An 18,554-nucleotide genomic window follows, 5' to 3' on the forward strand; every position below is an offset into this window, starting at 1 on the left:
CTATATCTATATCATCTATCTCTATCTATGTCTATCTATATCTATAGAATCTATATATCATCTAATCTATATCTAATCTATCTCTATGCCTATATCTATACCTATATCATATATATCTACCTATATCGATATCATCTTAGGCATTCTGCATTTCACTTCAAAACCTCTGTTTAGTTTCACCCCGATACAGTATTCAAAAAGTGTCATTATTACATAATTTATTGATTCTGTATATTACTAACATAATAAAACATACTTTTTTTATTTCTATTAACTGCAGTTTGGACTATGCAAATCTAAGCCTATAGGGAACATTCATAATTGGAATAATACGATGGCTGAAAGAGTGGCAGACAAGAGATACTTTCAACTTTGAACTACTCTTGTCAACATTTAACAACATGTTTCCATCGAAGTCCATTGGATATAAGTGCCTGCTTTGCCTAAGTGCTTCTGAAAATCCTGATGCATGTCCATTTAGCATTTAAACACCTCCCCTGTTGGTCAAAGGGATGGGAGGGAAGGTTTTCTTAGTTAATATTATAATGACCACTGCCAATTGTACAATCTGTGTATGCAATAGACAGTAGAAGTCAGAGCTTTGGGTGCCAAGAAAAGGAAAGCTAGATATGTAAGCATGCATCTATTTGCATGCACATTTGGTGTTTCAAATAACTTATAAGACCTGATGATAGAGCAGCAAAGCTTATAAACTGTGCAGCGCAAATAAGTGCAAAGAAAGGAAATTATTAAGTGCTTTGGCAATGCCAGCAGAGATTTTAAGCTGCATTAGTTTATTAGTTCCAGATTTTCACTGGTTCTTTTTTATTATTTAAAAGAAAACAAACCAAAAAAATAAGTACAAGAATTTATTGCCAATGCACTATTTTGTTTGTTGGATAACTGTTTAGCATAAAACCAGTCATGCTACATGTAGGTATTATTTTTCTGTTCTCCTTATGCTAAACATGATTGTCATATTATCATTTTGACTTAAATAGCAAGATCCCAAAGGATCAGTTCTAAAGTGCATGAGCTAAGTAATATGACAGCATAAATATTTCTAGAGCAGCATAATTTAAAAATTCTGGCTTCTAACTGAATTTTCTCAGAACCTTAACTTCGCATTACCCACAATGTATACAGACTCCTATTCAGCAAAATTTTTAAACGCTTTAATAAAGTTCAATATCCATTCAAGAACTTTGCTGAATAAGGGCGGTATTGAGCATGTTGTTGAATCTGGACTTTAATTTTGTATTTTCTTCACTGGCTGACTTTTCAGTAGCAGGCTAACACAATTTTCCCAGAACTGTGTTGGCATCCCAGCAGTGATGGCACATAAGAAAGAAGTTTTGAATGCCAAGTTTTGCAGCTTGAAGAAGTTGTTAATTTGAGTCCCTTTCAATTGTAAGGGGAAGAAAAATCCAAATGTTTCCCAAATGAAAATGGTTCACAGGGGTATTTTTTGTTCCAGACATTTCTGAGGGACATGCAAACAATAAGTAAATAAATAGCATTATTTTTCAGTGTCCTAGACTTGGTTTAAGAGCCTTGAAAACCAAAGATTAGTTTTCAAGCCTACTCTCTAGAATTTCTCTTTTGCTCTTAACACACAGCTACAGAGCAATGTGATATTGATACCTCTGTGGTATAAAGTTGTTCTGTCCTTGGCTAAATGAGCATATAAAATTCCAAAGGAACCTTGTATTGCAGTCTAACAACAGGATTTGGTCCTAATTGTGTAGTGAGTGGAAGTTTTCTTTTTAATGAAAAATGACTCTGGCTGCTACTGCTGTATCTCTCTGAAGTTTCCACCTGATATGCTTTTGACTTAATATAGTATCAGTTAAGCAGTACAAATACAGAGTAGCATTGTCATTGTAAAAATTATTTTAAAAGTTGTTTTTCTGAGTGGTTTTCCTTAGACTGGTATGAATAAACAACATTTTCTTGTTGTATAGATGTTGATTAACAACCTTAACTGGCTTTATCCACTAGATATAGAGAAAATAACTGATTCAGTAACATGACTCATTTTTTTCTAGCCATAAAAGATTTAACAAGGCACCACCCATTTTCCTTTCTTCTTGACAGTTGTGGTTTTAGTATAGTTTCTTGAACATTATTTTTTACTTTCTCAGTATGACAAGATAGAACTTTTAAGTCAAAATTCACAGTCTCGCAAAGAAAATAGCATTTAAGATCCAGAATTTTCATCTTTCTCCAACTGACAAATAAAATCCAGTTGTGCTATAGTATGCGTGACCTGAGACTATATAACTTGCATTTGTTTTACTCACGGTTTCTTATTGTGTTGTCTTTGTACTGAAGGTGTTGTATATGACAGTCTGATGCTGAAGCACCAGTGTATGTGTGGCAACTACGCTAATCACCCTGAGCATGCTGGAAGGATCCAAAGCATCTGGTCGAGGCTGCAAGAAACTGGGTTGCTAAACAAGTGTGAGGTAATAAAAGATAAAGACCAGATACTTGACTTTTTAAAGTAAATGGAAAAATTATTAAGTCCTAAATATGTCTTAATTCTGTAAGAATAGAGTGAATTAACATCGAATTATTTGGATTTACCTGGTGATATTAAAATAGCACATTTTAGGAAAGCACACTTTCCAAGCAGAAAACGAATAATTTGCACCATAGACGTCATATCCATATCCATATGCATAAGAACCTAAAATTCAGGCATAACTCTGCTCCCCACCTTGATATAGGAATTTAGAATGACAGAATCAAATGGCAACTGCAGAACTTTCAATAGAACAGTTCTCAATTTCTTGAAGCAGCTAACAATTTTTTACTTCTGTAGTAGTAAAGAGCACTGCTTGTTTATATGTAGTTTCTATCAGTCCATAAGCACACTGAATCTTCTCTTATTTCAGGCTACAAATTGTTTTCAAAAGCATTTTAATTTTCCTGGAGTACAATGGGTGCCAAGTCAAAAGAACGAGGCATTCAAAGTGCAATCTTCTAGATAACATCAAAGCAAAAGCGAAGCTTTCTTCTATTTTGATTTCCCTCAAAAAATCATGTATTAAAATATCATGCATAAAGCAAACATGGGCTCTCAGGTTCGTATATGTCTTGGGTTACTGAAAAACAACTTTTCCTACCACTCACTGCTTCCTGCCAGTTGTGCAGCACTGTCAACTTCTGCAGAAGCCTGTGGCAAACGAGGGTGCTTACTGCACTGCAGCACAAGTCAACAAAGTTCAACAGAAGTCTGCTTATGTTTTCAGGATTTCCAAATTGTCAGGATTCATATACTCTCTTTTTGTTTTAGATATTTATTTATTTATTTATTTATTTATTTTGGTTTTTTTTTGAGTTACTTTTCTTTAAATACTTAGGTTTTTACAAACCCAAAGGAATAGGTACAATAGCACCCCCCCCCCTTTTTTTTTTTTTTTGGTTATTAGTGGCTGTACACAAAGAGTATTCTGCCTAGTACACTGGGCAGTGAGATATTGCAAGGACTAGAAAAGGATTTGTTGTATACAATCATTTAACTAGATGGCAGCACTCTAACAGGCTACTGTTGTTTTTTAGCTTTGATAATTTTTTCAGTCTTCAAGAAGACATTCTTTCAGCAAAGTCCTTGAGGCCACATATCACACAAGTGGTTTCACTGATGGGATCACATAATTAAGGAGTAAGTTAAACACCCAGTTGAGTGCTTTACTAAATGAAGGCCTAGATACCTTATTGACTCAGGACCCGTATTATACAGAAAAGACAAAAGAGGGCAAACAAGTAAAATGCAATGTGCTACTATGTATTACTTTCTTTAGCAATAAACAGATATTGCTGAACAATAAATTGTATAGGTCTGGAAAAGGTAAATTGGTACAGTAGTACAGATTAGTTCTGAGGTGCAGGCCAGTTTCTTGGAAGACTTATGGCTTTCTCTTACAATTCTGCAATTTCAAATATTGAATTATAGCCCATTAGGTCCTACAAAATCCAAAGAAAGGGCAGAAAAGAAATAAATAATTTAATGTTGAATGGCATTCAGTTAATTTTGACTCCCATTGTGTGCTTTGAAATGAAGCTGGAATGTGAAATGAGCTGTCAAAATGTAAACTGTGATAAAATCTTGAGGAACTTCTGTGTGAAGTTCATGCATAGAACTGGTGTTTATCTTGATCCTGTTATGTAGTGAAAGGCAGGATTATATCTGATGATGTAATCCATCCTTTGCTTCACTGAATTCTCTAGCATTTGCTTGATATCAAGCACATCCTTAAATCTGCTCACTTTTAAAAATATAGAAGGGTTGAAGTGATTTGCTTCAACGGTACTTGGATTCTTTAGAAAAGTTATTCAGCTGAATATATGACTCATGTCACTAAAGGAGTGGTTATTGCATTATTCAAGAAATAGTGAGTTAATACCATTAGATGTGTTCTGGAATATACCACGTTGAGGTTGCAGAGCCAAAGCATCACTTGCTCACTGTCTCTTTTACTGACTTCTGAATGCTCCCTCATGGACATTAGTATTTCTTAATATAATTTCTCAATATAGTTTCCCAGAGTTTCTGTCAGAAGGAGTGGGGGGATGGGGGGAGGTTTTACCACATGCAGTGCCTCATGCATCAAGTCTGAAGGACAGCTTAGGAGCAGCAACCTGCAACAGCTAGTTAGCAAAATCTCTGCAGCAACTATAAACTTTTTTTTTTTTTTAATTAAAAAATAATCCCACAAATGGACTGCATTTCCACTTTTGCTTGATGAGAAGTTCCAGGATCAAATCCAGTTCAGTCAGGTGTAGCACAGATCTCTTACCTTGCAACGTGTGCATCCTTAGTCATAGGAGTGTGCCAGGGGACCCTCCCTATTTTATTATTCTAGCAAGAAACCTTTATGTAAATGAAAAATCTATTTCTATATGATCTTTTTTATCTCTGTCAGGGAACAAAACATGGTCTCTAAACCATGTAGCGAGGATTAACCCCTCTCATGCACCTCATATCTCTGGCCCTGGAGAGATGAAGAGCACAGAGAAGCCAGGCATTGCCAGCTGGGCATGGGATAATGGAAGTCATACATACTGGGCTGACACCGGACTCATTGCAGTTAATAGATTAATCTAGATAGGTTAATATAGACTTAACCCACTGACTGTATATATTGCTCACATTGTCCTCATTTATAGCAAATTTAAAATATAGCTTGATAAAATCATAACAACACTTGACTAGGTTACTCAAAACTGTATCTTCACTACAAAATAAAATGTGCCTGGGACTGTTCTTCACCACTGTGGCCAACTGGCATGGAAAAGCCCATTTTTCATACTATCAGGAGTGCTCCCTGGCCCATGCCAGTGCCCCAGCCATGTCTGGGAGGTTTTTGGGAGAGTGTTAGTTTGCTGCTCAGCCAAAACGGTGTGAAGGACCACTTTAGCAATTTAATAGTACAGATGATTGTGTTCCTCTGCCTGGGAATGTTTCCTGGCACTGCTTAATTTACTGCTGCATATATAGCCAAAAGGACTTGTTTCTCCAGACTGTATTTTGTCTTTCTAGCCATAGATCTTTGAGCTCTAGAATTATTCAAACAAGGTTAATAGGATTCTTGCTAAATCAAGAATCTAGTTCTAGCTTTTGGAATATTTATTTTTTGTTTGTTTTAAATCCTATCGTTTTTCCAAATGCATAGATTACTTCCCCCATTGTTTTTCCCAAGTTGAAAGAGAAAAACATTTAGATCACGGCCAGCCCTGGAGAGTGGGACCTGAGACACCAGTCCCTGACTGAGCCCAGGACAAGAAGGTGCAATCATTACCCCCTGTACTGGACTTTTTTATCGTCCTGGTATTTAAGAAATGTATTGGGAAAGTACAATTTGGTTATAATATTTTTTCATTAGGTTAGCAGTGTTGTGTATGTTTCTGAAATATCTGTTCTGTGTTTGGTAAAAGTTGACCAATGCAGAACAGACAGCTGTGAAATGCAGCCCCAGAACAGGGCAGCTAAAAGACTGGCATAAGAACAGCCATTACCTTTTTTTTTGTATTTTTTTTTTTTTTGATTTTGGAATTTTCTCTTTGTAAAGAACGATGCATAGCTGCCTTACCTTTGGGACAAAAGAAAGACTGAGTTTTGTTTTGGTAGTGGTGTCTGCTTTCCACTTGTTCTATGGAGAGGAAGTATTTACCTAGCTCCTGTGGGGCCATAATTTACACACACATGACTGGCATTAGGCTATACTGATCAACAGTTTTAGAAAAGAAAAGAAGGAAGTAGACAAGGTCCCACTTCATGCTCTCACCTCTACTTCCTATAGGGACTGTGGTCCAGCAACATTTTCCTTTTCAGCCTGGAATTTGATATGAATATGGGTAATTTTCTGGAACGAAGACATTTTACACCTCCTGCTGTTCCCATCTCATGGACCAAAGGGGACAGAATGAAAGAATTAAAAGTTTTACAAACCTTTGAGTCTGCCAGATCACATGGACCAAAATATATCAAAAAATTCCATCCTCTGAGCCTCAGTTTACCACTAAAGAAGAAATAACACAGGCAAGTCTATAAAGACGCTTTAAGAGCAAAAATCTTTGCAGTATTGAACATACTCAGGTTAGGCACTGGAAGCCCAAAACACATGAAGATAATAACTGCATCTTTCTGTGTGTGTATGAATGATATACCTGTAATTTCCTCATAAGGAAGAGAGAGAGTGATGTGGGTGTACTGACTGGCAAAATATCCATGTTATCTCTTATCTTATTTTTTCAAAATAAGAGAGAATTTAACAATTATGAGAAATCTCAGAAAAGAAAGAAACATGCTGAAGACGTTGTTTACAAACTGAATAACCTGAGAGAATCTGAGACACTGTCTCCATACAAATAGCTGCAGTAAAGGCAATGGTCATCTTATATTGACAGACCTGAGTGAGAAATATTGCTTAAGCTGTGTCAACAATTCCTGTTAGTTTAGCAGAGAGAAACAGGCAGTGTCACCTTTGTCTTTTTGAATCTCTTACCATGCAAGAGTTTAGTCTGCTGAAAGTTTAACCAAAATCTCTAGGTTAACAGAGGTTATCTATGTGAAACTTTAATGATCTATTTTAAGCAGGAGACCAGACAAGACGGTCCTCTTTGACCTTAAATTCTATGAAAGGTGAAAGCATTTTCCTGTTGTGGGGAGAATAACTTTCTGGTTCTGGACTGTTTTTTTGAAGTGCTTAGGTGCATTTTGCTCTCCTGGGATGTGCAAATGTGTCTGCTGATGAGGGGACCTGCATATGGCAGAGGAGGGAACCAACACACAAATTGCTACACACGTTAGAAAAGAATGACTTGCCTTTCTACTATGGATGTATGACCAAACACGCCCTTTCAAGTTCCCCAAATGAAACAAATATGGTCCAAAAGTTCTCCTATGCTATTTCACCTTTTTCATCAGCTTTATGTCATTTTTCTGCTTTCTAGTACACTTTAGGCTTTTGATGTTACCAAGGGCAAAGAAAATGAAAAAAGACATATTAAAATAGAAAAGATGTGGATAAAAATGTACGTCTAAAGTTATACAGATGCATATGTTATGTTGTCTAATAGCTCATGCCAGCAAGAGACAGAAACTTGCTTTACATAACTAAAGTTATATGATTCCAGACTCTGATAATAGACTTACGGCATGTACTTTTATAAATCTGCTAAATCCTGACATCATTGTGGAAGAAGAATTGTTCTTATTATTACAGGTCATTTTTAGTATCACTTTTTTTTTTGTGTGCGTGTGTGTGTGCGTGTGTGTAAACTTAGCTATAATTTTAATGTTATTCAAAATGGATTGACCTGCAGAGATACAGAAAAGGTGGGATGAAAGGAACTATAAATGAGGAGTTGTGAATACAGAAACAGTGCAGACATGCACTCTTTACATTTCCCTTTCCTCCTGCCATTTACTGTGTAAAGGAAATGTGCTTGCTAATGTTCAGTGTTGTAGCTGGAGAAGCCTTCGAGAAAGGGCAGCTTGGCTGTTGGCTGCATCTTGAGGACCTTACTGTCAGGAGTAGCCTGAAGTAGGCTGCTAGATGCTATTTGGTTTGTTCAACAAGCATATTTCTACACAACCTGTTTCTTCCTAGAGAACGTGGCTGGCAATATTGGGTACTAAGTAGCTCCTCAGCAAAATACTCTCCACTCTGGTTCATTCTGGGGAGGCCAATTAGAGACCCTACCCAGTTAGTGTACAGCTGTAGGATGCCACAGAGCTCCCCATTATAAGAATAACGTCTGGCTGTGGGTCTTCTTGTAGTTAAAGTGGTACAGCATTTAACAGCACTTAAAAAGAGACAGTTAACTGTCTTAAGCATGTCCTATAGAGCTTTTGTGTAACTTGGAGGAAATATATGACCAGAGTATTTTACTCAAGGTTCTTTGATGTCACCTTCATAAATTACCCCTATACCTTTCTTACACATTTGTTTTAGCTGTCCTAGAAACTAACCCTCCTTCCCTGTTTTGCTGTGAGGAACTGGGTATAAAGATTTTAAGCAGCTGATCAGAAACATAGACATTAATGAGAATAGATGAATGAATAAATGTTACCAGTCACCTCGCTTGTGAAGAAAAACACTTCATCTGACCCAGAAGAACTATTATAGAGTGTACTGACTCCATGAAGTAACATAATGTGCTGATTTTGATTGTGCAACTGTGTGTTAAAAGGATGTGAGTGCACTGCTACAAATTCTCATGTGAGACTGGGAGAGGCCTGAAGAAAGTAGCGATGAAAAAAGGGTTTATTAAGTCATTTAGTTCTTGGATCATTCCTTTAAATGTTTTTTTCCACTGCTGTGTTCAGTCCACTTTTAAACACTACAAGAAATAGGGCTTCCACCATTTCCCTGGAGGGGAGCTCGTTCACAGTCATCTAGATCTAACTCTTAGGACATTTTGCCTGGTTAGTTAGAAAAAATTGCTACTGCCGAACTCAGTATAAATTGTGCTTGGTTCTCTCCTAACATCCCCGTACCCACCACCCAGCAGCTCCTTTTGTCCTCACATTCTCTTTAATATTTATGATATCACTTTCTCCCAGTGAAGAGGTTGGTGCTTCTGGTTGTGCATAAGTAGGTGATGGATATAATAAGAATGACAACTTAAACTCTAAAAAAATAGATGTGAACAATATTTCTGTGACAGGTTAATCAGTCTAGTAAAACTAGGTCGGTCTATTTAGATAACTCCTGTACCTGTTTATTTGTAGACCTTGACAGTCAGACGGATCCACAGTCAAACTTGTGAGAGGTTTTGCCCCAGATGTTCATAATGACCAGCTCTGCAAACAGAGTCTAGGACATTAAAAACAGTCCATTTTCTCTTTGTGTTATGAACAGGAAAGATGATCTTGGGACCCGAACTTTGTTGACAGTGCTGTTTATTATGCCCAAACCTGAACAAAATCTGCTTCATGTTGCTGTGTTTGCAAAAGCACTAACACAGGCAGAGAAGTAAATATTTCTATGACACTCTGTAACTCCTAATACATACAAGGAACTGACCTGGTGAATAAGAAAATGTTAGTTTTATCTTTTCTTCCTTCTTTCCTATCTGCCTTTTATTTTTTTTCTAAACTGATTAAATTTATAGAATTGATTTATAGAAATAGTCCTTTTTTTAACACTGATTTAAGTGGGGAGAGTACAAGCTGGTGAAACAGTTAAAGAGACAAACTTCACTTGCAAAAACATAACAAAGCAAGTGAGTCAGTATCTGCAACAGAAAAAATGATCCTGGAAGATCAAACGTACATTAAAAAAAAAAAAAAGATATGGAAATATTTTATTGAAGAGCTTACACGTTAATTTTCTTCCTCTCTCTGGCTCTCCTCACTGTAATCATCCTCTCCCAGCAGCATAAATTGCAGGTATGATAATAACACAAAAAACATTAATGCATACTCAAAACACACTGCAGATTACAAGTGTGAATAAAGTTTTGTTTTCTAAACTAGAAGTTTTCTAGCCAACTCTCTGACTTAAAAAATATCTCACTTTTGGTTTGCATTTCGTAAAATAATGTAGATAAAGTCCGAATCTTTTATTTCCCTTGTATGTAAAACCCTGTATTAAGTTAACTCTGCTAAGACTTAAGTGAAGCATTTGTGATAAACCACACACACATTTGTTTTTCATATAGCATTACTTTAATAAACAAATCAGTGTCACATTCCTGCATGACGCAATTTCAACCCATTATTAATCATACTAAATGTTATTTTGGACCTTTACTTTTTTTTTTCCTTTTTTTTTCTTTTTTTTTTTTTTCCCCTAAATATTGTCAGTGGAATATTGTAGGCCTCTGCTGTTTTCTTTCAGCGAATTCGAGGTCGAAAAGCCAGTCTGGAGGAAATACAGCTGGTTCACTCTGAACATCATTCACTGCTGTATGGCACCAGCCCCCTGAACAGACAGAAGCTGGACCCCAGGAAACTCCTAGGTCTGTACAGGCCTCTATTCTACTGAGAACAGCACATTCCAGCACTGTCATTAGTCATAGCTGGTGTCAGTTTAAAATACTTGGCAAGCAGTGTGACAAAAATTCACTTTTTCCAAATGCATTGCTGTGTGGAAGGAGAATGTTACAATGGAAGCCAAATATAGATTAGCAAAATGCACAGACTGGAAAGCAGCAATAGAAGTTTCTCCTCATTTGCTTCAAAACCGTCAAAGTGTTAACCCATTATTGTAATTTGCTCTCCATCAGAGGTTGATGGCAATTTTGAACATGGTGGTCTTTGATCTCCTTGTGTTCTTTGCTTTGAAAATGGGAGTTTAAGATACACTTGCTTGTCAGAATTGCTTGTTTGCTGTTCTCATTTGCTTTATTTCAATGATTTCAGCCTTGCTGGTTGCGTATACCATGCCTGAGTCTTGCTACTAAGTGAACTTTATTTTAATGCTTTCCTATTATGCAGAATACGATATCTTTCTGAATAACCAGGAAAAGACATATTAAAATATTAAATGGACCCATGAATGGCATAAAACTGACAAGATTTTGATATCAAGTATCTTCATACACAGACAATGCTCAACGTTCACTTTCATAGTAGAAAAGTAGGGTTAAATTGAGCTCTGTCATGACTGGAGCATGAAGCAGAGCATCTTGTCACACCTGCTACAGAGGATTTGAAAGGAAACACAAACAGTGCATTTTAGAAATAATGTGTGAGTGAAATCCTGCCCCTAAATCCCAGCACACTAGATGGAACACACATTCTCAGCTATTTTTGTAACACTTTAAGATGCAGAGATTTTCCTAAATGTAATAAAACCCAACCCAAACAAAAACAATACTAGCCATCAAAAGAAATTGCTGTCACAGTTCTAGTAATACATAGCAATTATCTTGCTTTAGAAAGAGTTCCTTCTATAATGCAGATTGTTACTTCAGTGAGTCATAAAAGTAGATAGGAAAAACGTCTTGATCACAGTATTATCTCAGTTTATACACCTTCTTCAAGCTGAAATAATTACAATATGTTAGATTCTCAGAAGATGGAGTTTTCAAAGTAGGAAATCCTCATCTTTATTTTTTTAAAGAAAAAACACTAAATTCCTGCAACATTAAAAACTGGAAACATTTTGATTTGGGTTTATCAACATTGTCAAAATGTTCCATTTTGATAAAGTCAAGCATTTCATTTAGATTTTGTTGGTTTTGATTCATTTCATTTTAATTTTTACATTATTTAATATAACATACATTTATATGAAATCTTGTTCGCATTTTGGATCTCAGTGGTTGACTAGCATATGGGATGCAGTGTGTAGTCTCAGTAATGGGGTGAAAAAAGTAATGGACCCAGATATTCTTGCTGTGTTTCTGCCTATGTATAAAGAATACAGAAGACTTTGTTTGCCTAGTCTTAGAAAACCATTTCTTTGCCCACTGTTCTTTACTCAACACTCCTTGCCTTTTTCATTTGGCACTCAGTCCAAAACATTTACTCTCTGAGTTTATATCAAGATCACACTCCTAGCATATATTCTGAGTGTATCCTTGGCTTAATGCCCTCGTCTGTCTCTGTAGGATGTTTTCTTGCTGCCTCTCACATGGCCTTTTACCAAGACAACAGTCAACGAAACACTCTTCCCACATGCTCTTGCATGTGCCTTTTTTTTTTTCCCCTTTGGCTGGAAGCTCTGATAATTTGAGCTTTCATACTCTTGTATAAAAGAACTTAATTATCTTTTACATTTTTCCAAAATGCAGTGTGACTGTTCCACCCTTCGTTGTCCCCAGTTCTGTGAGGTTGAACCTAACCAATGCTGACGTTAAAATTAACATCTTGGTATAGCATAAAAATTCAAAATGATGTGTAGCAAAGGAGAAAAATCTAAAGGAAATGTTTCTCATAAAAATTGTCATCAATAACATCATCTCACAAAACAGTCCTATTTCAGTGAAAGTGCTTTATTTTTTATTATTATTATTTTTTTTCCTGCAGAAGTTGTTTCATCAGATTATGGCTTTGCATCTTAATGAAAAGGGTTGATTCCTTCCCTTACTCCTCTACCCACCCAAAAAGACAGAGGCACACTTTGTTCTCCACTCTTAAGCCTCAGAAAAGTGTTTGTTCCCTTTTTGCTGTTCAGAAGACTACATCTGCATTGTCTGAAGGTCCTTTCTTGCTAACAAGCAGTTTCTGTATCTTTCAAATACAAAAGAAGCACTTGAAGGAATGAAATTAAGTACGACTAAAGCTAGAAATGTACTATCTGTCAATAAATGTTTATTTCCCTGTTCAGGTAACCTACTTTGCTCTGGAAGGCTGCAAAGCAAAATGGCTGTAAACTACTGAAATCAGTGAGAATTACGCACACAGATAATGTGAATATTCTTAATGCTTTCAGAGTATAAACTAGCTTGAACTCTTGGCTTTTTTTTTCACCAAAACGGGTCTTACAAATACAGCTATTGCAAATGATCACTTCAATTTTTACACTATTGTGCAGCTAAGCTTTTGACTGATCGTATTTCACTGTGGTGTGTTAAGCAACATGTTATGTTGCATTACATTTTCTTGACATGAAGGAAACTAATATGGAGACTGTGTGTCACATCACATTATGGTTTCATGTGACAGAATACAACCTTTCAAATCTCTCTGAATAAGCTCAAGGGCAGAACAGTTACCAAGCAGCTCTTACAAATTTGTTTGCTTTTTACCTCTACAACAATAATTAAGAAAGTGTTTCTAAAAAGCAAGTTTCCAATGATTACAAGTTTTTAAAAGTGAGAAATATACTGTCAACACATCCCTGACAGTGAGGCAGCATTTAAAGAACAACTAAAGCATGCATTTACAGAGCGCCTGTGCAATTGCAATTTCAAGTCAGTCAAAAAATGATTACTTAGAAGAAATGGCTTCATTCTCAAGGGGTGATACTGGAAACAATTATGTTTCTCAAACTGACGTTGCTTTTTACTGAATGGTGCCTTTTCACAAGTGAACACTTTTTTTTTTTTTTTTTTTTTTTTTAAGACAGCTTTTTGCCCAACACTTTTCTTGCTCATCAGAGTCTCAGCCCCCAGTTGCCAATCTCCTAAGCAGCTTCCTTGACTTCCATAGGGGCCTCCTGACTTCAGTGGTGGGTGCCTCACCACTCAATTTAACTAACAACTCCTACTGCCTTTGTGGCTTTACATTTCAGAGTAAAAATCTTAGATAATTTTTATAACTTTATCTGTAAATTTTTGGGGTGAATCTTCTCTAAAAGACCTTTTTTCTCAAGCGATTTGCTGATGATTGCAAACTCTGTCCTGATGCAAAGCCATTTGTCTTTCATCTTAGTTGAAGTATTCCAATATATATTTTCTTTTATTATTTTATTCTGGAAAATCCTCTGGAAAATTCCTTGGGGTGAGGAAGGATGTTACTGGGAAATATCTGCTATTTAACAAATTTTGCTGAGGCATCATCTCTAAACAGCATGGGAAATTCTCATGATTCATTTTCAGGGTTTGCTTTTTTTCCTACTGATTTTCATTTATGGAGGAGTGTTATGAACTCTTTACTTTCTGTGATGGTAGCTAGATGTTGGTCTCACTCTCTTAGTAGAATCTTTCCCAACGTTTTCATGAAATCTTGATGTTTTTCTTCCTCTGCAAGGTCTGTCTTCTTCTTTTTTGACTCTTGTGCAATAAAAAGTGAATATCGTGGCAAGTTGCTTGATACACTGAAGAGGCTTTGTGCTTGTTTTTTTCCCTGCTTTAGTACTATCTGTTGATTGATTTTAGTGTCCTTCCTCACCATCTGCTTTTCTGTTTTCACTTTGTGTTTGTTGTTTTTAATAGTGTTTACCATGTACAATGTGCCTTGTTGCACGGAGATAAATGAGAATTCATCTGTTCTCTCTTATGCAATGGAATTTAAGAAAAAAGGTCTAGTCATTCAATATTCTAAAAATGCCTTCTTTTATCTCAGATTTCAGCTTATGTTTCCATTAATGTCTCCTGACACTTTAACAGCATTAATTTTTTAGTTAGCTGCTCAAGACTTTTTGATCTTCCCCACAGTAAAAAGTGAAAAATTGCTGTTCACATTGGTCCCTGGATCTGCTTAGCAAGGGATCTGGAAACTCCTCCCATACCTCTGCTCTGATGGTCTTCGTCAACGAACATTTCCTTGCATGTCTGGGGCCATTAGGACTCACAGTGTGAGAATGCTCTGCATAGCTGCTGCACCTGCATTTCCCCTGGTAGCTCCACAGGAGGTTTTGTTTGGCTTCTCTCGCACACTGTGCAAAATGATCAAAGGCCTCTGGTCGGTTAAAAATGCATCTTGGATTTTACTCAAAGCGTAAAGCACTTTCTTCATCTCAGATCTTGCAGTCTGATCTCTCATACTTCAAAGATGATGGCTTATAATTGTCTTTGTACATTTCATTGGCACCTGCTAAATATGAGTAACTGCAGTGGTTGCCCCTTCCATAACAATGGGTGGCTCCTCTAGGTAACCTGAGTGATTCACTATCTAACGCTTCCTCCATATGGCAAAGTCACAAAGCCAGTTCTGTGATACTGTGGGGGAAAAGCGTATGTTCTCTTCCACAGCTGCCTTAGGATCAGTTTACATACTTGAATAGGAACTGCATCAAATCCTGAGATCCCTACCCGGTTTCAGTATTGTCCTTATCAAGACAAACAATTAGTTTAGTGGTACAAAAACAAAACAAAACAAAACACAAACACCACCACCAAAAAAAAAAAATAAAAGGCAAACAAACAAAACCCCATGAACTAATAAAAAGCAATTATAAGTATTGAAATAAACCCTAAGCTAGAAAATAGATTCTAAAATCTGTTAAGTATTTGTTCGCATTAGTATAATACATTTACTGAGTAATACAGAAACAACTAGTATTTTGTTTTATGTTTTAAAATATTAACTTGTTCATTGACGGAATGTAAATGGTCAGAACTATTCTTGCCAAAGTAGGAAGATGAAGACTGCAATTTTCAAAGCAGAAACTTTTTGGAGAGCTGAAGTTTAAAAATTAGTCATCAGTTGCACGTAGACCTTAGTGAGGTTCCCTCTGTTGTCAGTGAAAAGAAGCAGGCACTTCTCAAGTATAATTCATCCCATCAGTCATCTAGGCTGGGCGGAGGTGCCTATCTCACTCCACTGGCTGTAGAAGAAACTGAGATGACTAACTTAGACAAGCTGCTTATCTTTGCAGCAACTAAACATAACGGATTGACTACTAGCTGTAGTACAGAATGACTGTGGAGTTTGGAGCATTACTTATACACTCCTTTGAAACTATTGTTTACCAATCTTAAGATTTGTCACTGTTGAAAAAGAGTAATTTCAATGCACCATGGCTGATTTGGTTTCTAAGTGTTATTGATATTATTTGTTTGAATACATGGTATTTTCACTGTGTGATACCAAAATTCAGAAATCAGAATTATAGTAGAGGGATTACTGTTCTGGTATTTAAATGAATTTTTGATAACTGATGCTTATTGTTTCTTTTTTTTTTCTTTAATATATAGGAAACGTGTCTCAAAAACTCTTTTCCTTGTTGCCTTGTGGGGGACTTGGGGTAAGTAGATTTTTATTTATTTATTTATTTTGCAAGAGGAAAGCACACAACACATATATTCATTCATGAGCTCCGTAGCACTCTTGCTGCATCAGTTCAAAGTCATGAGAAGTTGATGATGAATCTCGAGATGAAATCTAAGACATTATCATACCATACTCAAAGACACAGAAAAAAGTACATTGCAATAGGCATATAGAGCAGTTAGACAGGAACATATTTTGTGAAAACGTGTACATTTCTTAGTTGTCCTTCTTTCTTTCTTTCTTTTTTTCTTTTTTTGCATGTGATCTATTTTTGAGAAAAGTAACATGGGTGCAATTTCTTCTAGCAGAACGAGCTTTGAAGAAGCGAAAATAAATATAGCTTTGCATTATTCAGAGAGGAGAAAAAAATTATCGACACTAACATTTAGCATTATGAGAACTGCTCACTAGTTGCTAGAAAATTCCTTGGGTTCTGTTAAACTAATAAATTAATTTTTATGGCCCGTTTTGAAACAGATTCATTCTGAAATACAGTCTTCCAAGTGAGTATTAGAACTCAGTGGAAAAAATCTGTAGATAAAAATGCATTGCAATACTAGGTAATGAATTCATCTACATTATTGAAAAACATTTAGAATGGAGAGTATCTACTGATTCTGGCATCATGCATAAATTTTTTTGTTTTGTTTTGTTTTGTTTTTTCCCCTACACAGCAGTATTCTATATATCTGGACCAGCTGCACACATTATTTACTAATGTTAGCAATATCAAAATGCTAATATTACTAGATATGGATGGGATGCCTAGATGATGCAGATATGTTCAAGTTCCCTTGTTCCCTTATGAGTATACAGAAATAAAGCCACAGTCTCTGGATTGCAATTAGAACTATAGGTCAACTTCCAATGCAAACTTCTAATGTTTTATTTACTTTTATCCTCCACAAAGGATAAGTTCTACGCCACAGTAGTCTTTATAGTTGTTTGTTTATTATTATTTTTATTATTATTATTATTACTACTACTACTATTATTATTATTATTATTATATCCCTGAAAAACAAAATGTGTGTTGTAGGAACTTAACACAGAAAGCTAATAATTTCATTTTAACTTTCAGAATTTAGTAATTTTGGAGGATTTATGAACTATGAGTTAAAGACAAAGTATCGAGAAGTGGTAATCATTCAAGCTCTCCTACTATGGATTTACACTTGCTGAGGATTCTGCCTAAAATTTGGAACTTGGTGATTAGCAACTTGCTGTATTTGAAACTTGGGGATCATTTCTGTATATGGACCGGCTAATGTTACACATAGACATGTAGACATGCACTTGCAAATGCACCTCTGTGCACATCTGTGTGCACATATTCACACATGCATATGCATACACACTTTTCTATATAAAAAAGGTGAAATCAATTGTTATTAAGGTAGTTTTTCACAGTTATTGAAGTTTATCGAGAAGTTTACAGAGAGTTGAACAAGAGATGAATGAAGTTGTGAAAGAATGTTGTTCAGACTTCTGAGCAAAGAGGAGGTGATGCAAAATTCCTTGACAATTCTTTCTGTGAGCTTTGGAAAGTAAATATGACCATGGTGGGCTTTGAAAATTAAACTATAAAAGATTTTTCTATGAAACACGTTATTCAGGCATTAATAAGTTAGTGTTAAAAATCATGAATAGAGATAGACTTTGAATCCTTTTAAATACTTTCAGTAATAAAAGTATGCTGTCCATTCTAAAGCTAACATAAGTCAGAAATGCTCAGTATAACTTAGCTTTTTAAATGCTTAAATGTATCTGTACTTTCTTGGGTCTATTTGCTTTATTTCTGATTTAGAATCATGGAAATTGGATTAAAGAACATATAGAAATTGATACTTTATTTATTATTTTCGAGTTGGTTTCCCTTTCTACATATTATTGTCAGGCTTGCTGTGGGGCTCTTCTAAGGGAATGGGTTGTGACCTTTTTAAAGGTAAATAATCAGATTAGGAACTCTCTTTCAGTGATATTTGGCTGTCTATTGGTTAGGATGAGCTCTGGGAAAAGGAGCTATTTCAAACTGTCTGGAAAGCAATTCCTACATTTACTTTCAAAAAAGATGGTAGAAAGAAAGAAGCATTGCTACTACGTAGTTTTTAAATTAATTGAATAACATTACTCAGTATGAAGCAGTAATCAATGTAAAACAGTAAGATCAGGACATAGTTCATGAAAAGACTGTGAGAAGAAGAATTTAAATTTATTTTTTCTTATCTTTTATTTATTTTCTTGCTTGCTTAATTGGTTACTTGTTCACTAAAGAATCCAGGGAGAAAGGATATTAAACAAAAAAAAAAAGACATCAGTTCTTGCAGAAGACTTTAAAGACTTTATGGCTCTCTCTTTAATGATAGTTTTCTGAGCTCTTTCATTCTATTGTCTTCTAACCATATGCGGACCTTGCTGGCTGTTATTATGCAGC

General features: G+C 35.8%; 1 protein-coding gene across 17 annotated transcripts in view; it reads left to right on the forward strand.

The window, feature by feature from the left end:
* The window catches only part of HDAC9 (histone deacetylase 9), a 480,254-nt gene that overhangs the window by 330,112 nt on the left and 131,588 nt on the right, over window positions 1–18,554 (forward strand). For all 17 annotated transcript variants that reach the window (XM_048068356.2, XM_048068353.2, XM_013171797.3 and 14 more), the window contains 3 exons: window positions 2,335–2,468; window positions 10,356–10,476; window positions 16,045–16,094. In XM_048068356.2, coding sequence (XP_047924313.1) covers window positions 2,335–2,468; window positions 10,356–10,476; window positions 16,045–16,094 — 305 coding nt within the window. The remainder of the gene's footprint in view (window positions 1–2,334; window positions 2,469–10,355; window positions 10,477–16,044; window positions 16,095–18,554) is intronic.

The sequence above is a fragment of the Anser cygnoides genome, chromosome 2 (assembly GCF_040182565.1).
Source record: "Anser cygnoides isolate HZ-2024a breed goose chromosome 2, Taihu_goose_T2T_genome, whole genome shotgun sequence".
NCBI classification, from domain to species: Eukaryota; Metazoa; Chordata; class Aves; order Anseriformes; family Anatidae; genus Anser; species Anser cygnoides.